This window comes from Pinus tabuliformis, chromosome 5_1, assembly GCF_031772625.1.
Source record: "Pinus tabuliformis cultivar Carrire ecotype Pingquan chromosome 5_1, CPIR1, whole genome shotgun sequence".
Lineage (NCBI taxonomy): Eukaryota > Viridiplantae > Streptophyta > Pinopsida > Pinales > Pinaceae > Pinus > Pinus tabuliformis.
Window position 1 is genome coordinate 640,692,741 of NC_142305.1, and position 27,478 is coordinate 640,720,218.

The 27,478-nt window shown below is 35.2% G+C and overlaps 1 protein-coding gene across 2 annotated transcripts; it reads right to left on the reverse strand.

Annotated features, from left to right (window-relative positions):
- Positions 1–6,779: 6,779 nt before the first annotated feature.
- Positions 6,780–7,852, reverse strand: LOC149166616 (pathogenesis-related thaumatin-like protein 3.5). Of its 2 annotated transcripts, none has more exons than XM_089431376.1 (2): positions 7,723–7,852; positions 6,780–7,625 (listed from the first exon to the last, which is right to left on the reverse strand). In XM_089431376.1, exons 1-2 carry the CDS (start codon positions 7,769–7,771, stop codon positions 6,937–6,939), a joined length of 738 nt encoding a protein of 245 aa, XP_089287502.1. In that variant the 5' UTR covers positions 7,772–7,852; the 3' UTR covers positions 6,780–6,936. The 2 variants fall into 2 exon arrangements, with proteins under 2 accessions (XP_089287502.1, XP_089287501.1); XM_089431375.1 differs by having other exon boundaries at positions 6,780–7,631; positions 7,723–7,832.
- Between the last annotated feature and the right edge of the window lie 19,626 nt (positions 7,853–27,478).

Genomic DNA, 27,478 nt, shown 5'->3' on the forward strand with positions numbered 1-27,478 from the left:
AAAAAGAGACCCCAAATATATTACCTTGACCACACCTTGGTTAATGATCCATCTAGGATATTCCACAACAAATGAATCTATCAATATTTCTTAGCGCAAAGCAATTTTCCCACAAACCATAATCCAATCCATCCAACATGATTTCATATAATATTTAAACACACGAAGATGTTTAAGTCAAATACACATAGTTTGACCAATTTTGGAATCCATCGCCTCCTTCAAAATTGCACCAACAAATTTAAAAGGTAGAATTTCGAATCAGCGTTGTTGGGCCTTAAATATGTCCATGTTTTCATCATACAATACCACCAATCATAACCTATGTTCATGTACTTTTAACCCATTTCATACCATAATTCCATAACTTGTCGTCAAATACATATCTTACACTCTATGGTTGGTTATCATTAGTTTTCTTGATGCTTCTATGATTAAAGATGATTTTTCCATGATTTTTTAATGACGGTTTTGCTAAGTTCCTTTGTTGCAGGGTTCCATCGCCAAAATTCTTCACAAATCAGTTAAACTAGTTACTATAAGGTTGAGTAGGGAATGAGATTTCTGTAGGTGAAAATATGAATTTTGTGATAAAATGGTGAAGAATCTTGACATTCCGAGACATGCATCATGCTCAAAATACCATCTTTCATATAACCTAGAAACCGTTCGGAAAAATTCATCACGAAAAGGAAGTTACGGTCAAAATAATTCTTAAGTACAAAATCACGTTGAATGTGAATGGTCTGAACAAGTCAAGTTGGGTTTGGTCCTGAACGCCTTTTGCTGAACAAACTTGTGCTAAACATGGAAGTTGTTCCTCCATCCACGCATTGATCAGACTGAATCCAACCCGAAGGCTCTCCAGAAGAATTAGATATTGCATCTTTTACTTTGTTGTTATGTTTTCTTTGGAAAATAGTTATGATTTGTTTTCATCAACAACTCTGTATAAATCCAAAGCTCTGGCTGTACATTGGATGGGGATGTAATTTTCTGTTGTTATTAATTTTACAAACTTATGTTTTGGAGATCCTAAACTATGTATGACTACATCTCAGCTTTGATTTAATTCAGTCTCAACATTATATTGCTGTAAGTAATGGTGTTTGTGTTTTGATTTACATTTTACTAAATTAGGTTCCATTTTTCGAGGGGTGGGAAAGGCCCACCACCTCTGGAAACGAGTCTTGTAGTTAATTAAGAACTTAGAACTGGTTTGCTTGGTTGATATATAATAGAAATCATGTGTGATGAATGATCATCTAGATTTTGAATTATTATAATAAATTTTGTACTTAAATTCTTACTGTGGTTTCATGGATTAAAATCAACAGCAATAAATATTATTTCCCGTTGACATAAATAAATAAAAAGTCATGCTGGGTAATGGTTTGACATGTCACAATTTCCTTTGAGAAACTCTGTCACACAGAACACCTATGAAATCGTATTAATTCAAGTTTACAGTTGAAATGTTGAAAGGTATTTTACTTTGCATGTTTCTGAAGATTGTTATTGTCATATGAATGTTGCAGTTCCACATTCATTGATTGATAATATGATACAATGAGGGAAGAGTTGTGTCAGAAGTAAGGTTTGGTGTGCATTTCTGTAGGATGTCTTGAGTTTTAGCTTCAATTTCTTCGAGTTTTGTTATGAAAAGTAAATTTGATTTTTTTGAGTTTTTCGATGAACATTAAATTCAATTTCTCTGACCTTTTAGATTCGATTCCTTTGAGTTTTCTTAAGATGGTAGACCAGATTTCTTCATTTTCTTGACTGCAGGGTTTCTTGAGTCTTTATGATTCGATTTTTCTGAGTTTTTCTTTTTTGCCCAGATTCTGGCCACTTTTAACCATCCGAGCAATTCCTCCGCCTCTTTAGAGGATTCCTTTTATTAATGTAAATATTCATTAATAATTTTATTAATTTTGTTTATAAAAAAGATGTGTAATTTTGTTCATCGTTAAAAAGAAAATTACATTTTGCATATATTCCAAGCACATTCCATACAACAATCACCATGTAAAGCAAGGAAAAAAAATTACATACAAAAAGCCATAAGGCAAGAAACCCTAAGCCACAAGAGAATGAAAAGAAAAAAAATATCAAGCATGTAGGCTTGCTGCAAAACACCAAAGGGAGCATTGTTACAAAGCCAAAAAATAGGCACCCATCAATGCAAGGTTGGACAACAAACCCCCGCAGAAAAACATTAAGTAAAAGGGCACAATGCCCGCATATCAAAACCCCAAGGGACACTAAACATCGAGGATAAGAACTAAGAAAACAACATAGAGATGGGTGACAGGAAACAGGCCACAAATCCTTGCATCGACAATGACCCTGTCCCACCACCAATGAAGCACAATGACCGATGGCCTTCGGAAGCCCAGAATGATGCAGGGATGAAAGCACAGGATGATGAGAGAAATCTCATCATTCAGTGACAATGTGCATAGGAACAAAACAAGGAATCCAAAAATAATAGTGAAACTTGGCGTTGGAAAATAAGAAACCAAGCATGAACTCAACACCAAACATGAACGCACAACAAAACACCCATCATTAAAGCACATATGAGAGAATAAGCAACCATTGCACTTGCAAATTAGGAAAAACTACCAGCGACAACGAAAAGAGGCACGAACCAGAGGGCCAGGGTAGTTAGTGTTCCAAATTCTTCGCCATTCACTCCCTCAACTCCACTTTGAGTGCTTGAATTTACTATGGACTAAATTCTAGTCCATATGTTATAGTATTTTTTTATATGATATCTATGTAATTGGCTTTTTAAATGTTAAGAAGGGAAGGAATTACTCACAATTTTTTATAATTTTATCTTTGTATCTGAAAAATATCAAGAAAATGATTCCAAAATTTGTATAGTTTTACTAAGTTAAATGGTTAAGAAGAAGACCATTCAAAGATCTCTATAGTTTTACTAAGTTAACATGTTAAGAAAGGTGGTCACGTGATTATAAATCTTCTGAGACTAAGATCTAATCTCAATATATGTAAAGAATCCTAAGAAAAAGGGTTCTTTATTTTCTGTCTTCTTAGTGTCACAAATGTGACATAATCTTTCATCCAATTTGGGGAATTCATTACGAACTCATCAGAATTAGTTTTTATTTTAGCACGATTCTCTTCTCTACACTCTTAAAAACATAGAGATACTTTTGTTGTTGTAAAATATGTTTGATATCCTCTTTATAATATTCCTATTTTTTTCTTATCTCTAACTCTTTAAAACACCATACTTTTTCATTAACTTTTTATGTAATAAAATTTTAATTGCACTGAGAGGCACTCTACGGCCTAGTATGGTGTAGATGTGTAGGTGTTAGATGTTATATGTATAGGGGTTAGATTTTAGATGTGTAAGAGTTACAAATTTGAATTTTTTTATAGCGTAGTCTAACTTATAGACGAAATAACCTTTTCACCAGAATTCACCAAAATATGGCAATACAATTTCAATATTTTTTGTTGTTCAAAATACATTTTTTAATCCATAAATGGATTCAACACCTTGAAAATCCACTGCAGCACTAAAATTATGCAGATTAGACAATTTAAAGTCAAGTTTTTAAAAAATTATGTCGGTTTTTTATTAAAATTAACCAGAAAAATCGTTGTGGAAAAGGCCATTATGTCTATACGTTAGACTAAGCCTTTATTTTATTGTTGGGTTCGTAAATGTACACATGTTATGTTATGTAAATATTTTGACTTGGTCAAATTACATAAAAAAATAAAATTTTAAAATACTTAAAATAAATAAAATACATAAAAAGTTAATAATTAAAATACAATTGAGATAAAAAATTAAATTTACTAAAAAAAATTGGGCTCTATGTTTTGGAAACCCATGGTTATGCCCATGGTATTATTTTCTAATGGTGAAATTATATGACAACGGGTAAAAAATAAATAAATTAATAATTAATAATTTTAATAAAATTGAGATAAAATAATAAATCTATGGATGAAGGTTTTTGGGCTTCGAGTTTTCACAACCCATGGTTTTTTCCATAGTATACTTTTCTAATGGTCAATTACATTAAGAAATAATAAAATTAGATAAGTTAAAAAAAAAATTAGAAAAAAAAAATATAATAAATAATTAATAATTAAGATAAAAATGAGAAAAAATAGTAATATAGGGATGGAGGTTTTTGGACTCCATAACCCATTATTTTTCTCGTGGTATTATTCTCTAATGTAGCATATTTAAAGGTATTCTTAGCTAATGTGAGATATTCATTTGAAAAAAATCTTTTAGTTACAACAAAATAAATTGTAATTTCAACCCGAGCAATTTTCATGCACACTACATGAAGAATTTATAGCTATACAAATGCATGTCTTCTAGGTAAAACTTGGGAAAAAAAACCTCGCTCACTTTGTTACATAGCCTTCAAAGATTAGATTTTCCTATATTGTTTTGTGTGTTATTCATTTTATTTTTAATGTTGGAAGGTTTACTCTTGAGTGTGAAGAAGAGAAACATGATGCAAACAATCCTACTTGTGTTTTCTCTACATTAGAGATTATTGGAATTGCTCAGTTTAGATTGTGTCAACTGTTGGCTTTAACCTTTGCATGAAAAATCACTTAAATATGTATCTTATATGTTCATATCAACGTAATTTAAATACAATTATTATTGAATTTCATTTAGGAGATTGAATGACAACATTAAAGATAAAATTAAACCAAGGATAGTTATTATCATCGACTTTTGCAAAGATAGAGGTATATATTCTTATTGGGTTTTACGGTATAACATAGAAACTTGTTAGGTTTTACAATCTAACAATAGAGCTTCAAGTGGATTGGCTTAACTGCCAAGCTTATGTATATCGAACGAACCTAGATCCATCTTAACTCCAGATCATTGTGTTAACTACTAAGCTTATATATATATATATATATATATATATATATATATATATATATATATATATATATATATATATATATATCAAACTAACATAGATTCATCTTAAATCCGGATCTATTAAGCACTGAGAGGTATTAATTCTCTTGAGGTGTAAACATTTCCTCAAGTTTTTCACTCAAAAAATAGTTTACACCATAAAAAAATTGATCCCTCTCAACGCTTCATAGATCGAGAGTTAGGATGGATCTAGGCTGGATTCATCTTAAATCTGCTAAATAATATCTTCCTCTGGGCTTCAATAGACATCCTTATGATATCCTTACTTGATCTTGAGATGCTTTAGGTTGGATTTAAAACATATTCAATACAAAAGAAGAGAGAATAAATATGAATAGAGGATTTGTATTGATTTATAAATGAAAACATATATAACAAAGAAGAAATTTTTAAAAAATAAAGAAAAGTATATGTAAGAGCATGTGTTTCTTATTAAGAGGTGATACCTGTATGTACAACCCCAAAATAGGTTCCTTGATCCACATAAAATGGGTTTGCATTAAATTTTGTGTCTCACTTGGGGTGACTTTAAAGATAAATTATTATTGTTGTTATTATTATTATAAAAAATTATCATTTTTAAAATTTATTTACAAAACATTGTAAAAAGTAATTAATATGTAAAAATTAAATTCGAACTATTAATTAGGTATAGGTTGCATAGTTTGCATAGAGCTCATTAGTTATCATATTTTAAGTTTAATTCTTATTGGAGACTATACATGATAGATTAACCACTGATCTATATTTATCTAAACTCAGAATTTATGAAGTATCCAAAAATTATCAAATCTATTTTGATTGTACTTTAAAGAGATTTAATCTAAAATTAATAAATCTGAAATTAAAATAGATCTTAATTAAATAAAATTATTATTATTATTATTATTATTATTATTATTATTTTTGGTTGATAAATGGGTGAATCTTGAAAATCACGCTTACCCTGTGGCTGAGAGGCCATGACTCAGAGGCATCTAAGCCATCAAAGTCATCCAGGGATCACACCCGGCCTGAGCCGCACCAGCGGAAACCATGCTGGATTTTTTGATATCAGCAAGGCTCGAACCGATGACCTTTGCTTACGGAACGTCTTAACAGCGCGCTCCTTCACCTATAAATTTTTTTAATTATTTTATTTAAAATTTAGTTTTGAATAAAAATAATAAAATAATAAATATTAATCTTTACCATTATATTAAACATTTGAAAAAGGTAAATATTTATATTTAAAAAAACTGTAATTTTAATAATCAAAAAATATAATTTCAATAATTCTTTTACTACTAAATTTTAATAATAATTATTCAAAAATCAAGTAGCAAAATAGTTAAGCTTGTTTCGATCATTATATTTTGAAACTTGACTTCATCAATATATTCATGTAATAGATTACTTATGCAATTATTATTTAAGTAAAATATAATTTTCACAATGTAGATCGATTTTTTTTTTAACGGTAAAATAACAATGATTAATCCTAGTGTTTTTTTTCGGGACAACCTTAATATTTACACCCACTCTATCATCGTTATTAAACCTAAAGTAGGGGTTGAACTTTACTCCATTAATTACTTGCACTATATTATTGCATTAGAATATAATTTTTACAATGGAGGGCAAGTCTTTTTTTGAAATGTCAAAAACAACGATTAGATCAGAGAATTTGTTTACTTTGGGACAACATTAATATTTGGACACATTCTCTTCGTATAAATGTTATACTTATTTGATGTTTAAATTAAAAAAAAAATACAAATGACATACTATCTAAGGAATATGTATTTCTTTTATGAAGATGACAGGTTTACATTCAAAGGCAAAGATAGCATACACATGTTTAACGAAGGCGGTCTTTATGGGCAGCCGAGATAAAGGCAATGCCATTATTGAGTAATATCACAACACCGGACATTAGGTGTAATTAAACTTTTGAAGAGATTTTAAAGCAGAGAAGTTGACACAATCTAATTATGTGGACAGAAGGTGATGGTATAAGTATCATCGCTGCATGTGAACGTGCTGGTGGCGTCGTCGTAAGCGTAGCTGTACGCCGACGGGCAAGCGGCCTTGAAAACCTTCGAGTACTCGTTGGGAGAGCACGTCTGAGGGGTATTGTGGTCGCCCGTGCAGCAATACTCGGGAAGCTTGAATGCATCGCACGCGCTCTTGCAGGCAATCGTTCGCCCCTCTTTGTCGGCGATGATGAGTGAGGCCGGGCAGCTGCTCAGAAGATCAGAGACGCACCCGGCCGGCCGGCAGTCTCCGGTGCCACTATCCGCGCTGATGTTCATGGGAAGGTTATAGCCGTCGACGAGGCTCACATCGTAGAAATCCTTGTTGCCGTCGCCATTGAGTGTGAACTCCGCCAGGGTAACGGGCGGCGCCCCGCCGGCGCCCTCGCACTGGAGGCCGCGTCCGCAGTCCCCCGTGGCGCAGGAGCCGGTTCCTGAAGTGCTGAAGTCGCAGCCTGTCCGGCCCCAGAAGCGGCCCGACCATCCTACTGGTGCGTCCAGCGCCGGTGAGGACTGGCTCGGGTTGAGGGCAAAGCCGCCGCCCGCGAGGGACGCCCCATTTCCCGCCAGGATGCCCGGCCAGATCATCTCGTTGCACCTGTTCACTAATGTGAACGTCCTCCCGCTTACTCCGCTGCACCCTGCAACTACACAAACAAATAAATAAATGTACCAAAACGCATCAGTCAGAGTTTACACACGAGGAGGATGAGGGAATTTATTGACGGAGTTTCTTACCGAGTGAGAGTGCCAGCGCCAACGTTACGATCGGGCCCTCAGAAGCCATCGAAATAGAAACTAGCCGAGCAGAATTTGTGTTTTTATATCTTCACAAGATGGAAGCCAAACCGAGCGGCGAATATTTAAAATGGTGAGCCAAGGAGCCAATATTGATATCTCTGTGGGCACAGAGGAAGCCCTGTGACATAAAGGTAAAGAAGAGAATAGGATCGGATATTGGTGGAGGGGATTTGATTTCAACGAGGAGAGAAAATAATATGGTTACCTGAAAGTGAAGTCTGAGTAGAAGTCGGTAAGGGTCAAGTGATATAGGTGGTAGTTGAAAAGGTGACAAGGTTATCGTGTCCTAGTTGTAAGTTCCCTCCTTCCCCGGCTTCTGTTTTCTTCACCGTTATTGGATCGAAGATTGTAAACCATCTCCATCTTCTTTTAGTCAGTGTCAAACTTGTTACCAAATCACGCAGAACAGGTGCGTAAGTCTGGTGGGCAGAGCTCTAAGCCCATTTTAAGCCAGCAAGTTGGTAAGAAAGTGTTAGGAAAGGGGAACCGCTCTTTTTTTTGGTTAATTTTGACTCGTGATTACTTTTATTTAATTTTTTTTAATTATTATTACTGTGTTATAATTTTTTTCCCATATTTTTATCCTCACACTTATAATTTTTTTCCCATATTTTTATCCTCACACTTAGTAACAAGTTGAAGATTTTTTTGACATGAAGTGAATGCAAGTTGTGTATTAAGATTAGTGTTTCTATTTGTGAATTAATATTCTCACACTTTCGAGTAACAAGTTTAATATATTTTGACATGAAGTGAATGCAAATTACATGAACTGAATGCATCTTGTGTATTAAGATTAGCGTTTATATTTATGAACTGAATGCAAGTTGTGTATTAAGATCAGTGTTTATATTTGTGAATTAATATCGCACGTTGTCGAATTAGTTTTTATTTATTTTTAATATTTGCGTTGAATTAATTTTTTTTTTTTTTTTTTTTTTAAATATTTGTCATAAAGTTCGAGGAATTTATCTTTTCTTTTATTATATAGGTGGTTAAGATTTGAGATTAAATGAATATTTTTAATAGATTAGATGGTTGAGATTTATTTTTCACTATCATTTTTTTACCTAATATAATTTATTTTTAATTATTTTTACTATGTTATAATTTTTCCCTATATTTTTATTCTCACAATGTCAGGTGGTAACAGGTTTAAGATTTTTTTGGACATGGAGTGAATGCAAGTTGTGTGTTAAGATGACTGTTCATATTGGTGAATTAATAGTTCACAATGTCTAATAATATGTAAGTTGTGTATTAAGATTAGTGTTCATACTTGTGAATTAACTGTCCACAATGTGTAATAACATGTAAGTTGTGTGTTAAGATTAGTTTTTATATTTGTAAATTAATAGCCCACACTAAGTTGTGTCTTAAGATTTAAGATTAGTCTTTATATTTGTAAATTAATAGCCCACAGTGTATAACACGTTTAGGTTCTTTTTTACACTGTTGAATAACATGTTTAGGCTTTTTTCTACATTAACTGAATGCAAGTTGTGTATTAAAATTAGTGTTTAAATTTATAAATTAATTATGTCAATAAGATCAAAGGAATTTATATTTTTTATTAAATAAATGATTAAGATTTGAAATCAGAATATTTTTAATCCTATACCAGAATAGATTATTGAGATTTATTTTCCATCATCTTATGTGTTTTCCTTTTTTTCATAATATAATTATTGCCAATTGTCTCCTTTCCTGGTTTTAATCGATAGCTAAAGAATCGTTTCCATTCAGGTTTATATCAATGGATTGTTGAGGGTTGCGGTGATCGTTTTTCGTTTAATAGGTTTTCAAAACATACGTTATACGAAAATGGGAGGCATTACTTTCGAAACTGTTTAATTCAAGGTGCTGACGACTTCATATGTGGAAATGGAAAATCTATCAAGGTGCTGACGACTTCATATGTGGAAATGGAAAATCTATCAAGGTGCTGTCGATTTCATATGTGGAAATGGAAAATTTATCTATCAAGTAAAGTCACACAAATCACAAACAATGTTTTGATTTTTTTCTTGTATCATATTATTTTTATAAATATTTGTTAGAAAGGTAGAGGAGACAAAGCATAAATTGACACATAAAACACGAGTTGCTGTTTTTCTATTGATTGCTGTTTTTTTATTGATTACACAATACATGATTATCACAATAAACCCATGAAGGGTATTTAACTTTTTCCAACTAGCCATTTGCCTAAAATATCTTCACATACACATATTTAACTAAGTTAACTCACACTCTAAATATGGACTGCACTTAACTCATCATGCATCACTCGACTGGACTCAACTTTCACTTAACTTCTTTATCCATCACTCACTTGACTCAACACTTAACTTCTTCATCCATCACTCACTTCACCCAAAGCTCACTTAACTGACTCTTTAATTTCAACTAACTCCACATATGAGAGTAATTACAATTTATAACCATATTAATACAATATTTTATATTTGTGGATGCCAGAGCTGTGAATTACACGCTGATTTTTTTAAATTTTTTTTCTTCTGTTTCATATATTTTTTTTATAACATTAATATAATATTTTCTATTTGTTCATGCCAGAGGTCTGAATTACATGCCTTCTCTCTATATTGTTAAAATAATAATTTACACTGCAAGTTTATTTGCGATGCGATCCATCGCAGATCGCAGATCGCAAATTCAATTTTTTGTGCGTTAAGTCCTCCGGAATGATGCGATGCGATCCGATCGCATATCGCAGATCGCATCATATGTGTGTGCCCCAAATTTTGTGTTTCGACCAAATGGGATTCTGCGATGCGATCTAATTAAAGTCAATGGGTGAAGTATGGGCCAGCATTAAATGAAATTTGACTTGAAGTAAAAGTTACATTTATTGACCGCCAGTAAATGTCAGTAAAGCAGTAAATGGAATTTATTGTGGTTGGTAAGTTTTGGTAAAGTTTTTAATTTTATTTCAGCGGGAGTATGGGCTCAAGTAATAGTCGGTAAAAGCATTTAATTTCCATTATTTCTTTTACGGCAGCTTGGCAAGTGAAAACGTATGTAAGTCCATATATATTGTGTAATGTTTTTTTTTTGTGTAAGTAGAGTGTGAGAAAAGGGAAGAACGCAGCAGTGCGTATGAAATATACACAGCAGTGTAAATGAATTGTAATGCACAGCAGTGCAATGTTAATGTAATATGCAGCAGCGTAGCATAGCAATGTGAGAGGAATGCACAGTAGTGCAGAAATGTTTATGTTTGTTCTGTAACAGTTTGAATGTTTTGTTAAGCAGTCTCTTGGTGAATCCCTCTGTGAGAGAGGAAGAAATTTGTAACAGCAGTTACTTTTATTAATGAATAGAAATTTGTGGTGTGTGTGAAAACTCTGTCAGCTGTGAGTAATTTTTTTTAAGTTTCCGCTGTGTTAAGATCCTCTGGATGCCAGAGTGGCCATTCTTCACCTTGTTTGTGTTAAGTCTAAAATTTTCCGAAATGTTCGTAGTTTCTTGGGTCCTTTCTTATCCATCCATAGTAAATTTATAAATAAATCCATTTTGATAGTGCAGCACGTTTGTGTTCATCGGATCTCTGGACAACGAGTTTGGCTTCAAGATTATTCATCTTAAATTATTGGTTAAAATCAATAAATGGAATAATTGAAAATAAACGAAAATTATTGGTTAAAGGTTAAAAGCTTCTGGCAAAACAGCTTCCAATGAAATTGCTTCGTTTAGGCTAACCTTCAAGAATCCCTGCGAAATACAACTATAGACTTGACCTTCTTTTGATTGGAAGTTTATTCAGATTTTCTCCACTGATTCTTATCACACTCACGTTATGGATTCTACCCATGAGACCCCCTCATTTTTGTTGCTAATTTCGCACGTTAATTTCATGTTTGTTTATGTGCTTGGCCTCCACGCATCGAAGCATTTACATCTTTGATTGTAATTTGTAAAGTCAAGAGCTGAGCACAGTAGGGCACACAACCCTAATCCAGAGGCCTCACTTGTTATATAACCGCTGTTGGGTAGGCTTTCTTTAAATTGTGAAGTCTCATGCATAATCACTCGTTGTGGAGTTTTTGATTCACATTGTTGTCACCACATGAATTGAATTCACCACTTTGAGTTGTTTCACCATTGGGTTATCTTTGTGAGAGATATTTATATAACATGCCAATTCATGGCACAATAAATAGTAGTCCTAATTTTATGATACATTAAAATTAATACATTATTTCCGGTTAATGCATACATTAATAAGTTTATATCTATTGAATATGAAAAGAGGTTGTCTATCTTTTTCCAAATAGAATTTGGAAAAAGGGATATGTGGTCAAGCTTTATAAACCCTTATTATAAATTTAAGGAGGTTTTAATGGAATATATTTGTTGAATTTTACTATGCATTAATATATATTAAATTAATTTTTGTAAATATTAAATTAATATGCTTTAATGTATACATTTCATACCTATACTTAAAAATGGTTGACTTGAGTCAATTTTGTTCAATTTTTGTCAATCATATTTAGGCTTATTTAACCATTTTCAACTTTACTATACTTTATTATATTTACTATGTTGACCTAAGTTTACTAAGTTGACCTAGATTTTCTAGGCTCGCCTAGGTTTATTATTATGTTTAATATTAAATATTCAAAACCATGGTCAATAATATTCACGCATAGTAAATCTATCATATGGTATCCAAATTATAGTGAACCATAGATATCCTTAGTCATCCTTTAACTTTGGTTTATTAGTTTCACTGAGGTTTATTTGTTTATTAGTTTCACTGAGGTTTATTTGGTTTAATATTAAATACTGACAACCATGGTCAACAATGTTGACCCATAGTGAACCACAAATGACCACAGTTACCCATAGTCAACCATATATTAACCAATCCATTGTCAACCTTATTCATCTATAGTTAACTTTAGTGATCCTTACTCAAGCTTAGTCAATCATATTAAACTATAGTCAACATTGCTTGATCTTCGTCAACCATGGTCAGTGATAGTCAACATTGACCATAATTTATTAGGTTTATTACGTTGACCTAGGTTTACTAAGTTGACCTAATTTTATTAAGTTGACCTTCATCTACTAGGTTGGCCTAGGTTTATTATTTTTAATATTAAATATTGACAACCATGGTCAACAATTTTCACCTGTAATGAGCCACAATTAACCATAGTTAACCATGGTCAATATTAGTTTACCTTACTCATCCATAGTCAACCATATGTTCAACAAACCATAGTTAATCTTATTCATCCATAATAAACTTCAATCATCCTTACTGTTGACATTGCAACAAGATGATGGAGCTTAGTGAAAAGAGTTGCCTTCACTAAGTGGGCCCGTAGGAAAATTATGGCGCAAGTTCTATTTTTGGATCACAGCAGGAGTGATCATATCAGGAGTGATCACAGTAGGAGTGACCACAGCAGGAGTGATCACAGCAAGAGTGATCAAAGTCTATTTTTAGACTGGCTGTCAAAAATAGAAAAGTCAAATATTATTGTCTCATAATAATATTTAGACTATAAACTTTATCTTATTCTCTTGGAGCACTTTAGTTTAAGCTACAGATGTGGCACATGCAGCTGTCAGAAAGAAATACGCTTTCTTTGTGGGTCAGTTGAGTTGTTGCATGCATGACTTCAGTTAGAACTCAATTAGTTGAGTTTGGTGGAGTTGATTGTGGAGTTGATGGAGTTGTGTTCAGTTTGACTTGGTTAAACTGGTTGTAATTAGTGTAACTGCAAATAGACTAATGATGAGTTGTTAAACTAATTATTAACTCATAATGCAACTAAAGAATACATCAGTTAACTCAGTTGCATGTACAGTTCAGCAGGGACAGGTGTTAGAGGATCAGATTGCTATCAGTTGTGACTATAGTTGTGCATGAGGATTTGCACAATCAAGGGATTGAGTATGCCAATGAGTATTGCCCAGTATTTGCCCAGTAATATAGCCTGTGCTCACGTGATTTCCAGTGTGAGTGATTCTCAGCAGGTAAATACGAGTTTGGTTAAGTCATTCTCATTCATTCTTGAGCAGGTATTGTGCAGTGGAGGCAGGCAAGCAGTGGAGTAGATTTGGAGATCAGATCTGAGCTGTATTGTGTGTAACAGGTGGAGATAGTGCTAGATACTTGTGAGGAGTATTGACTATTGTAATGTTACATGTTCTCAATCATTAATATACAGATAGTGTGGGGTTTTCAGCTGTAAGATTTCCCCGGGTTACATACTATGTTAATGTGTGCATGCTATTGATGTTTATTGTTATTGATGCTGCTAAATTGATGATCAACGTAGAGGAGCTTATGTATTGTGTATGTATTCCACAATAATACATGATAAGGATAATCTCCATTGAATATGTGTTTATTATTCAAAATTTCTACATGGTATCGGAGCTATTGATCATCAGATCTACTATTCAGGAAGTGTTTACATTCTATTTCTTCAGGCAGAATCTGTAATCAGGCCAGGTAGCCTCTGGATTCATCCTTCCTTTGGAAGATGAGATATCTAGTGAATTCCCATACAGTCAATCTCTGTACGAGAAATATTTTGTTCTCACGAATCTTAGATCCGAGGCGGTTGAGTTTGGAGTTGGTGGAATTCGAATTTGTAGCAGTGTTTTCTTGCTGTCAACAAGGCAATGTCTTTCAATGGATTGCGATTGGAGTATGCTCTTGAGGGCAGCTCAAACTATATTGCATGGAAGGACAAGATGGAGGCAGTATTGGATGATAACAGGCTGAAGGAGTTCATAGAGACGGATGTCCCAAAGCCTACCGATGCTACTCAAGCTGATGCTTGGCAAAAGAAGACCGCAAAATGTCGAAGGTTTCTGTTGGAAGGCATGAAGGATCACATTGTGTCCAGCGTGCATGGAAAGACTTCTCCATATTTGATGTGGAAGGCTTTAACAGATCTATTCCAAAGCAAGAGTGATTAGAGGAAGCTGGCGCTCAAAGATAAACTCAGAAACATCAAATGTGAGAAGGGTGACAGTATGCCCAAGTATCTCACGAAGTTCACTCAGTGTCGAGATGAGTTGGGAAGTGTGGGGGTTACTGTCAATGATGAGGACTTGGTGATCTTGGCTCTCCTTGGTCTTCTGAAGAGTTGGCATTCCTATCAGGAATCTGTCAATGGTCGGGAGAAATTTCCAGGATGGGAAAGACTGTGGTCAGATCTTGTGCAGGAGGAGATCAGGCGGAGTATCAGGGATGGATCTTCATCAAAGGGAGCTAATGAAGAAAATTGTGTTGTGGCTGCCAAAGCAAAGAAGGGGAAGAGCAAGAAAGCTTCTCAGTCTGGTGCGAAAGGCAAGAAGCAGGACATGTCCAAGGTGAAGTGTTTTCACTATCACCAGCACGAACACTATGCCACTAATTGTCCGCAGAAGAAGAAGAACAAGCAAGCTGCTGGATCTGTAGCAGGAGAGGCTCTAGCCTCGCAGTTTGAGCTTGATTTTTCATTGATCGCATGCTTGGTTTCAAGTGTGATGGGATCGGTGTGGTTCTTGGACAGTGGTGCGTCTTTTCACATGATGGGAGATCAAGATTTGTTTTCTTATGGTAGATACAGTGCAACCAGTATCAGTACCATTTCCTTTGAGAGGGAGTATGGTAAACCCTTCGTATTGAAGGAAGTGATGCATGTTCCAGGATTGAAGAAGAATCTTATCTCTGTGGCAATGTTAGAAGACAAGGGATATGATGTTGTTTTCAGCAAGGGAAAAGATTTCCTGCGCAACAAGACAACTGGTGAAACCCGAAAGATAGGGGTTCGAGTGAGGAACCTTTATCAGTTGCATGTAGATGGATGCACAGCAATGGCAGGAAAGGCAGAAGGATTGGTGAGCCGGGATGATGGCGAGTTGTGGCATAGGAGATTGGGTCACCTTCACCATGGAGCCTTGAAGATACTGTAGCAGATCACTACAGGGCTTCCTAAAGGCACTCTTGTGCAGTCAGATCAGTGCAAGGGGTGTACTTTGGGAAAGTTTGTGAAAGCCACCTTTCACGAGAAGGATAGTCATGCCACGACGATCCTTGAGAGAATTCACACAGACGTGTGTGGACCTTTCTCAATTGCTTCGATAGCAAAAAACAAGTATTATGTGATTTTTGTTGAAGATTTCTCTCATAAATGTTGGATCTTCTTCATGCAGAAGAAGAGCAAAACATATTCAAAGTTTTGTGAATTCAAAGCACTGGTCGAGAAGGAGTCAGGGAAGAAGGTGAAGGCTCTTAGGAGCGATAATGGTGGTGAATACATCTCTGACGAGTTCAAGGATTTCTGCAAGGCAGAAGGGATTCGAAGAGAGCTCATAGCTCCCCATAACCCACAACAGAACGGGGTTGCTAAGCAGAAGAACAAAACGATCGTGGGTGCTGCACGGGCGATGTTGCATGATCAGGGCCTACCCCTTCACTTGTGGGCCGAAGCATGCAATACAGTAGTTTATGTGTAGAACTATTGTCCTCACAGGATACTTGGCATGAGTACACCCCAGGAGGCTTATTCTGGTAAGAAGCCTGATCTTTCTCATTTCAGGATTTTTGGTGCTAACGTTTACATGCATGTGACGAAGGATGCCAGGAAGAAGTTGGAGCCGACCGTAGAGGTTGGGATATTTGTGGGGTACACTGATATGCCCCACAACTATCATGTGTATTTGCCAGACAGTGGTAAAACTGTTGCGCGACGGGATATAAAATTTCAGGAGGAGAAAGCCATGAAGTGTTTGCTTGAGAGGGAGCTACACTTGCATGCAGATGAGGAGCTATTAGTTCCTAAAGGTGAGCTTTAGGACATGGATCAGCCACAGGACAAGGTTCATGGAGTGGAAGAGACCACTCATGCAGTGCCAACCATCAGAGGGTGAAAGCACTTGACAGAAGCTGAGCGACTGGCTCAAGATGCAGAGAAAGTTGTAGGACCACCTACAGCCCAACGTATGTTAAGAAATTTACTGCATAACATAAATAATTATTGAGAGGAATAAATATAAAAATAACCAGCAACAACCATAAACACATAAACAAAAATGTTTATCCGGGAAAACCCCAAATCCGGGGAAAAACCCAACCTAATAAGATCTCATTAGCATTGGCCAAAACCCTGGCCAATCCGACCAAGTGAGCCTTCACCGCTCACCTCCAGTTCTTGCATTACAATGAAGTCCTTCCAGCCTTTTATAAGCTCCATTACATATAATACGACGGGCAGAATACTATAGGTGCACAATACCATGTGCCCCAAAACCATCATTGTTTAACCTGGCCAACTTTGACTCTATCCTAAGTGAAGTTTACCTAACAATTCCCCCCTTAAACTTGACTTGGGTTCCTTGACTAACTTCAACCAAACCTGCTAAGTGAGACAATCCCGCTCACTCTAGCCCTTACCCCCCTCAGAGTTTTTACCCAGGGTATTGTTAACCTGACATCTCCCCTATCACCTAGGTCTAACCCAGACTTTTCCGGTGATCACCGAGGCGTACACATGCCTTACCAGGTCTTACAGTAGTATGCCCATTTACATGCAATAATTTTGACTTCATTAATTTTTTTTTTTGTTTATTGCTACTGCGATTCTGATCCATCCTCTCTCAATATTATTTGCTCAAAATTTGTTATCAAACTGCTCCAATTGCGAGCCTGACGAGAACCTCGTAGATTCTAGCACCGGTGGCCTCACGTAGCAGAAAACGAACAATTTTCGAAGCTGCATGAACAATTTTCTTCTGCTGACCTGCATGCAGCCCATGCTTAAACTTGACTTGGGTTCCTTGACTAACTTCAACCAAACCTGCTAAGTGAGACAATCCCGCTCACTCTAGCCCTTACCCCCCTCAGAGTTTTTACCCGGGGTATTGTTAACCCTGACATCTCCCCTATCACCTAGGTCTAACCCAGACTTTTTCGGTGATCACCGAGGCGTACACATGCCTTACCAGGTCTTACAGTAGTATGCCCATTTACATGCAATAATTTTGACTTCATTAATTTTTTTTTTGTTTATTGCTACTGCGATTCTGATCCATCCTCTCTCAATTTGATTTGCTCAAAATTTTTTATCAAACTGCTCCAACTGCGAGCCTGACGAGAACCTCGTAGATTCCAGCACCGATGGCCTCACGTAGCAGAAAACGAACAATTTTCAAAGCTGCATGAACAATTTTCTTCTGCTGACCTGCATGCAGCCCATGCCTACTCCATCTTTCAACACGACATATAACACATAGGAAATATCCCTTATCGATTCCCTACGAAAAAAGCTCCGAACAAAATCAGCCTTAAATTTCAATATTACCAAAGGTATATCTCAACCTTCTTTAAATAGCCGCATGAATCCTGAACAATTCGTCAGCATCTTCCAAACCGGTAAATATCACAAATGCATTGCGATCCTTGGGAGTTATGGCACTATCTTCTGCACATTCTCCTCGAGGTTCTTCCGCATACGATTGTTCCACCATTATTTTCCAGACCCAGATCTGGAAAAACACTTCATTGATTTTATCAGGGACTATAAACCCCTGGCATCAAAGAATCCCTTTGAATCCAATCTCTGGCTCTGATACCAGTTGTTAAGAAATTTACTGCATAACATAAATAATTATTGAGAGGAATAAATATAAAAATAACCAGCAACAACCATAAACACATAAACAAAAATGTTTATTCGGGAAAACCCCAAATCCGGGGAAAAACCCAACCTAATAAGATCTCATTAGCATTGGCCAAAACCCTGGCCAATCCGACCAAGTGAGCCTTCACCGCTCACCTCCAGGTCTTGCATTACAATGAAGTCCTTCCAGCCTTTTATAAGCTCCATTACATATAATACGACGGGCAGAATACTATAGGTGCACAATACCATGTGCCCCAAAACCATCACTGTTTAACCTGGCCAACTTTGACTCTATCCTGAGTGAAGTTTACCTAACAACGTAGGCAGAGACAGTCACCTGATCGGTACACTAGATACATGGCTCTTATGAGCAAGTGTGTTGTGACTGAGCCATCCTCTTTCGAGGAAGCTGTGGAGGATCCCGCATGGGTAGATGCCATGGTGGAAGAGTATGATTCTATTGTCAGAAACAGTGCATGGGAGATTGTTCCTAGATTGAAGGGAAATCAGTGGTGGGTTCGAGATGGATAGTTAAGCAGGCAGCTGACGGGAGTGTGGAGAAGTACAAGGCAAGATTTGTTGCCCGAGGCTTTTCACAGATATAGGGGATTGATTATGAGGAGACCTTTGCACCTGTCGCAAGGTATTCTTCCATACGGACGATTCTTGCTCTCTCAGTGCAGATGGGATGGCACATTCATCAGATGGATGTGAAGATTGTGTTCCTCAACGGAGTCATTGAGGAGGAGGTGTACATTGAGCAGCTCGAAGGTTTTGAGATCTTCAGCAGCGAGTCGCATGTGTGCAGGATCAAGAGAGCGCTATATGGGTTGAAACAAGCACCACGTGCTTGGTACACATGGATAGGCTAGTATTTCACAGGACTTGGATTCTCCAAGAGCGAGGCGAATCCTAACCTATACTAGATTGTGGTGGAGGGTAAGTTGCTTATCATTGTACTGTATGTTGATGATTTGATTCTAACGGGTGATGAGCTGTTGATACTTTCATGCAAGGATAATCTTGCTAAGGAGTTTGAGATGAAGGACTTGGGCATCCTTCACTATTTCCTAGGATTGAAAATATGGCAGCACAGTGGTGGACTGTTTGTTTCTCAGGGTAAGTATGCTCGGGAGATACTGGAGAAGTTCAACATGGATGGCTGGAAGCCTGTTGATACTCCTCTTCCTAGTGGTTGGAGGAAGGAGGATGTCACTTCGGTAGAAGAAGTGTATGCCACTGTTTATCGACAGTTGGTGGGGTCGCTTATGTATCTGGTCAATACACGACCCGATATATGCTATGCAGTTAACCAGCTTTCACAAGCTATGGTTAAGCCTACCAAGCTCTTCTGGAAGGCGGGCAAGCATGTATTGCGTTATTTGAGAGGCACATCGGGATATGGATTGTGGTACAGACATGAGGATGAGGTGAAGTTATGTGGCTTCACGGATGCAGATTGGGCAGGGAGCCCAAAGGACAAAAAGAGCACATCAGGAGGGATCTTCAGTATCGGGTCGACAACAATTTCTTGGTATAGCAGGAAGCAGAGATCCATGGCACTTAGTTCAGTAGAGGCCGAGTATATGGCAGAAAGTTTGGCTGCATGCAAGGCTATATGGACGAGGAAGATTCTGGTCGGTTTGTTCGGTTCTCACTTGGATCCTACTGTGATAACTAGAGTTGCATTAAACTCTCGGCTAATCCTGTATTTCATGATAGATCTAAGCATATTGACATCAGGTACCATCATATCAGAGATTGTGTGCAGCGGAGGATCATGTTACTTTCATACATTCCAACGAAGGATCAGGATTTTGATATCTTGATGAAGGAGCTCACCAGGAGAAAATTCGAATACCACCGAGGCAGGATAGGGGTTGCTGATAATCCATATCTTTTCGAGAGGGAGTGTTGAGATTACAACAAGATGATGGAGCTTAGTGAAAAGAGTCGCCTTCACTAAGTGGGCCCACAGGCAAATTATGGCGCAAGTTCTATTTTTGGGTCACAGCAGGAGTGATCACATCAGGAGTGATCATAGCAGGAGTGACCATAGCAGAAGTGATCACAGCAGGAGTGATCACAGCAGGAGTGATCAAATTCTATTTTTAGATTGGCTGTCAAAAATAGAAAAGTCAAATATTATTGTCTCATAATAATATTTAGACTATAAACTTTATCTTATTCTCTTGGAGCACTTCAGTTTGAGCTACAGATGTGGCACATGCAGCTGTCAGAAGGAAATATGCTTTCTTTATGGGTCAGTTGATTTGTTTCGTGCATGACTTCAGTTAGAACTCAATCAGTTGAGTTTGGTGGAGTTGATTGTGGAGTTTATGGAGTTGTGTTCAGTTTGACTTGGTTAAACTAGTTGTAATTATTCTAACTGTGAATAGATTAATGATGAGTTGTTAAACTAATTATTAACTCATAATGCAACTAAAGAATACATCAGTTAACTCAATTGCATGCCAATGCATGTACAGTTCAGCAGGGACAGGTGTTAGAGGATCAGATTGCTATCAGTTGTGACTATAGTTGTGCATGAGGATTTGCACAATCAAGGGATTAAGTATGCCAATGAGTATTGCCCAGTATTTGCCCAGTAATATAGCTTGTGCTCATGTGATTTCCAGTGTGAGTGATTCTTAGCAGGTAAATACGAGTTTGGTTAAGTCATTCTCATTTCATTCTTTAGTAGGTATTGTGCGGTGGAGGCAGGCAAGCAGTGGAGTAGATTTGGAGATCAGATCTGAGCTGTATTGTGTGTAACAGGTGGAGATAGTGCTGGATACTTGTGAGGAGTATTGACTATTGTAATGTTACATGTTCTCAATCATTAATATACAGATAGTGTGGGGTTTTCAGCTGTAAGCTTTCCACGAGTTACACACTGTATTAATGTGCGCATGCTATTGATGTTTTATTGTTATTGATGCTGCTAAATTGATTATCAATGTGGAGGAGCTTATGTATTGTGTATGTATTCCGTAATAGTACATGATCAAGATAATATCCATTGAATATGTGTTTATTATTCAAAATTTCTACACTTAATAAAGCTTAGTTGACCATATTAAACTATAGTCAACATTGTTTGATGTTAGTTAATCACCATCAACCATAGTCAACCTTTAAGGTATACAAAATTAAGAAGGTATCCTTAATCAACCATAAGTATCCATAGTCAACCTTTGACCTAGATTTTCTAAGTTGACTAAGATTTACTAGGTTGACATAGGTTTCTTATTAGGTTTATTATTAAATATTGGCAACCATGGTCAATAGTGTTCATCCACAGTAAATCTATCCTATGATATCTCGATTATAGTCAACCATAAGAATCTTTAGCCTACCGTCAACCAATGATTACTAAGTTTACCTAGATTTATTAGGTTTAAATATTTATTGGAATAAATCTCTTGACAATAAGAATCCTTAATCTACCTTCGACCAATGATTACTAAGTTTATGCAGATTTATTAAGTTTACCTTTGACCATTCCCTACTATTTCTATGTGTAATATCCCTAGAACTTACATCTAATTTCGAAACAATCGCATTTATTGTTTAAATAATATGAAAAATATTATTGGAATAAATCTCTTGACATAATCTAAAATCGTTATCTTTAGTTGGCAACATCAAGGATCGATTATGGAGTTGAGAACTCTATTAGAAAACTTCTGCTTGATCTCAGAATGTGTGGAAACTACCATGAGGTTACATAATCTATTCCAAGCTAAAATATTGAAGGGGGGGAGGACATTGACCAAACTGACATCATTTAGTCCTTCTCGTGTGTGAGTGTTCTTGTAATGACAACGGTACTAAGTAGAGTAGTATTCTTCAATGCTAGCCTAACAATGGGGATTATGGATGACATATTGTTTCCCTCAATCTACATGGGAGAAAACTAATTGTTAATTATGAAATATTAACAAAGGAATGAGAGGAGGAATTTTACTTGGCACACTTGAGAAGTGCATAGTATTTATATGTCAAATTATGTCTTCACCCACACAACTTAACGATGAAGATATTTGGAAAGGGATACCAATGGGGTTTGTAATGGCGTCTTATTCACTAACTGACTGTGGAGGCCTCGTAACGTTCCTAACAACATTCTGTATAGATTGAGAGGTTGATTTCCTCTTGTCGAATGGAAGGCCATCCATATCTCATTAGTGGCTTACTAAGCAATAGGTTCCATGGTACACCAACTTTTTAACCTTTGTATAGTAAATTATTATATGAGGATGCATACTACCTTTTTAACCTTTGCACGATAATCTATTATTTGTGCATGCACACTTTGTATTAGAGGTTATTCACATGAACCTTGAAAATTATATATATATATATATATATATATATATATATATATATATATATATATATATTTATTTATTGCATTTCTTCAATCTATAGTAAGTTTATGATTATTTTTAAATTTACAAATAAAAGTTGACCTATGGAAATGTGTTGCCAATGAATTTGTAATAATAAAATAGTAATGGTTCTTTAATGGTTAATGCATATAAAGGTGATTTTATTACTCCATAGGATTTTGCATTTTCAAAAGTAAATAAAAAGATTTTCATAATTGAATACATTAAATATTATTTAATTCATGTGAAATATGGATGAATATGCACATGTTTATATCTGCATGAATTTATTTAATGCATGTAAAATATAGATGCATAGGAATGAGTTTATAATCCTTATGCATTTATTTAATGTATGTAAAATATACATGAATATACATGATTTAATAATCTTTATGCATTTATTTAATGCATGTGAAATATACATGAATATGCATGTTTTTACAATCTTTATGCATTTATTTAATGCATGTGAAATATATATGAATAGACATGCATTTAAATAATTCATTTGGAATATGGACAAATAGGCGCTTTTTTATAATTGTATGCATTTGTATAATGTATTTGAAAAGGATGATTGTGTTTCGTATTATTGCATATATTGTTACATGGGTAATAACAAGATTGGTTTTGTATTAGAAGAAACAAGTAGAATGTTACCCATGGTTTTGTACCAAGAAGAACAATTGGAAAATAATACCATGGCTGTGCAAATACACTCCCATGGTTTTTCATTTGGATTAAATGAATTAAAAATATGGTTTTTTAGATAGTAGTTAAGGTATTGTATATGTTAAATAGTTACAGTTAGGTACTTGATGATGCATGTAAAAGTAAAATATTATTTATGGAGATGAATTTACTTTGATTTATGTATGTGCAAGAAAGTGTTTTCATGCAAAGATGTACCATAATATTTTTGGTTTTGATAAGTTGAAATTTCATGGATTACAGGTAATCATGACATCATCATTTGTCAAAAATAGTGTTTGTGATGACGAATCATGGCTTTCAAAAAGAAGTGAAAGATCGTCAAGCATAGGTTGCAATGGGTAACTTGGTTGACTAAGATATATGGCTAACTTGTGATTATTTGACAATGGTGATGTAAGAAGGGAAAGAAAGTCACTGCAATAAATAGCCATGCCATGAATACTTTATATTCTAAGAACGATTAGGTAATGTGTTTGAGAAACGTGAAAACATGTTTAATGTAATGGCCTCTAATTAATTATGTTTGAATGAAATATTATGTTCTTTTTGTGAAATAACGACCATGGACAAGGGATTGAATCCCTTGTTTAGATTGAGTGAGAGGTGAACTTCCTCACTAAACATTTAATGAAATAATAATTTTTTGGTTAATCCTTTTGGGATTTCCAGGGTAATATTGGTGTCCATTTATGTGCTTTCCTATTTGGTTTCCTTGATGATATTATTAGTTGGCATGCCATTGGAATTTAATCATTCATCATAACCCTCATTAATTAGATGATGTTAAGGATGCAAAGATACAACAAACTACGTTGTGGTAACCACTGACACTGATCATTATTCATTGACGCAATCTACTATTTCCATTCTATGATTACTTCACTTTATGATGGAAATTTTACCATGTGATGATAAGTTAAGTATGTGATAAATCATTCATGGGATATCACATGTTCATAAAACTTGAAAAAAAATATTGTGTTTTTATACAAGGTATACCAAGGGATGTGACACTATGTATCACACTCAATCTAAATTACTATCTATTAGATTTATGACCTAATTCACAACTAAATATTAAAGTTTATGAATAAATTTTAAGGTTTATATTTAGTAAGATCTTAGGTTTGTATTAGATGCAATTTGAGGCTTAATTAATATTTAAGTACTTTCCATATTTAATTTTTAATATAACCTTTATAACCTTTTTCAACAGTGAAAGCATATGCAACATGGAAAAAAAGCATGTTGCATTGTGACAAAAAAAAAAAACATCAAAATGACAAATAATAGATCAATGTTGCAATGTAAGAAAAAAAAATCAATGTCACATTGTGACAAGCAAAAAATCAACATTTCAATAAAACAAGCTAAAATCAATATCACAATGTGATGAACAAAAAAATTGATCTCACACTCCAATGAACAAATAACAATGTCACAACATAATGACATAGTCAAACATAGTCAAAGTAAAAAGTTCCATGTCATATGTAATGAACAAAAATAAACATTGTAATATCACAAATAAAAAGTCAATGTTGCAAGGTGACAAGAAAAAAATCAACATTTTAATACAATGAACCAAAATCAACATTGCAATGTGATGAATACAAAAATTATCTCACACTGTGGTGAACAATAGTACTGTCACAACATGATGACATAGTCAAACATTGTACCATACCTCTTTCACACACTTAAAAAATAAATTCTTCGTTCGTATATTTAGAAATTTCAATTCCACATCTGGATAATACAATATTGGTCTACAGATGAAGTTTACATTCTCACCCACATGGTTTCTTATAATTAACAGCTCCCTTTGTAAAGAAATAAATGTATGCTTATGCTAGATATATTTATGGTTTGAGTTAACTTGAAACACTCCCAAATACTCTTAGGGAATGATTTAGACTCATCACTTATATAATCATGTTAAATTTTCTATTTCCTTTGGGATATTTTGTTTTTATAAGGGTAATCATGTAGAAATTAATAGAAATATTCTACTAATCATGAAATTGAAATGAAATCAAGAGATTACAAATTTCCTCTACTATTATGCAAAATGTAAATCAAAATTTAGAAACACATGTAATGACATGCAACTATCAAAACCACAAGAACAAAATGATTTAAAGGGGAACCCAACTCGGTAAAACCCCATCACTAATTTTAATTAATCAAATGAGAATGAGAAACGATTACAATGTCTTGCTTCAATCCTGAAGCACACCTTCAAGATACAATCAACTAGTATATAATTTATAATTACAACGTGCCTTTTTCTCCACTCCATCTAGGAAATTTGAGTTCCATGCATGTATGGGTTATTTTTAGTTGATTGACTACTTTAACTAAGAGATCACTAAGCTAACAATAATTCTACTACTAAACTGACCTTCAAATGAATCAACTAATGACTTGAGCTCAGTTAACTAAGTTCAATTCAATATAAATGAACTAGATTTCTAAATTTTTGCAATCACTACATGCACGACTCTACTTCTAGCCTATAATTCGAATTTACCGAATTAAATATTAGACAAGGACATTTCACACAAGTTAACTGCAATCCAAGTCATCCCGCTCATGTGAAAAATTGAATTACTCAATTTGACTAAGGTAAAATTCAAATTGAGCCTTCCTTATGACAATTTCTAACACCCCCTTATTAGCAAGAAAGGGATTTTGAACCACCCTTGTCCTGCACCTGTGGAATTCGAATTTTCCTTTTGTAAATGCCTTTGTGAAGATATTTGCATCTTTCTCTTTAGTTGGAGTATATTATAGCATCATAATTCTCCTCTCCACACAATCCCACAAGTGATGGTACATGATATCAATGTGCTTGGAGTTGTCATGAAATATTGGATTCTCATAGAGTTTAATACAACCATGATTATCACAATAAGTCACTATCAGATCCATCTCTTGACTGAAAAGACCCAAAACTATTTTCCTCATCCATATGGCATAACATGTTGCTTGAATTCCAACCATGTATTCAAATTCTACTGAGCTAAGTGCCACAAACTTCTATTTCTTGCTATACCAAGAAATAACTACAGAACCAACACTTAAGCTAGCACCTAAAATAATTTTCTTATCTGATGGACTCCCTGCCCAATATGCATCAGTTAAGCCTTGAAGCTTCACTCCCTTTGTCCTCCTCTATCATAACCCATACTCAATTATATCTCTCAGGTATCTCAACACATGATTGCTGCCTTTCAATACAGCTTGGTAGGCTTCACCATGGCTTGACTTAGTTTATTAATTGCGTACCATATGTCAGGTCTTGTGTTTACCAGATACATCAAGGTTCCCATAAGTTGTCTATAGATGGTAACATCTATTGCTTCTCCTGAAGGATCATTCTCCTTCCTTCTGTTTGTAGCTAGAGGTGTGCCCATAGGATTATAGTTCTCCATGTGAAAATTTTGAAGCATTTCAAAGGAATACTTTCCGTGACTCACAAACAACTCACCATCACCCTGCCACAATTCTAGCCCAAGGAAGTAATGCATCACCCATGCCCTTCATCTCGAATTCTCTTGTAAGGTCCTCTTTGTAAGAGTGGATCAACTTCTCATCCCCTATAAGTATCAATTCCTCAATATACAATACAAAGATAACCAACTTGCCATCTAGCACAATGTGATAAAGATTGGCATTATTGTTACTTTTGGTGAAGCCCAATCCATTGAGATATGTGCAAATCAGAGTGTACCATGCTCAAGGCACTTGCTTAAGAATATACATGGATCTCCTGAGTCTATTCACATGCGTCTCCCTGTCAAATGTATAAAATCCCTCTGGATGCTCTATGTAAATTTCTTCCTCAACAACACCATTTAGGAAGGCGGTCATCGCATCCATTTGATGAATATTCCACCCCATCTATGCAGTTAATGA

Excerpts from the sequence above, each read along its gene's own strand:
- LOC149166616 (XM_089431375.1), bottom strand. The coding sequence starts at position 7,771 with ATGGCTTCTGAGGGCCCGATCGTAACGTTGGCGCTGGCACTCTCACTC. Across the intron at positions 7,632-7,722 it reads GGCGCTGGCACTCTCACTCG|TTGCAGGGTGCAGCGGAGTA; the intron begins GTAAGAAACTCC and ends TTGTTTGTGTAG.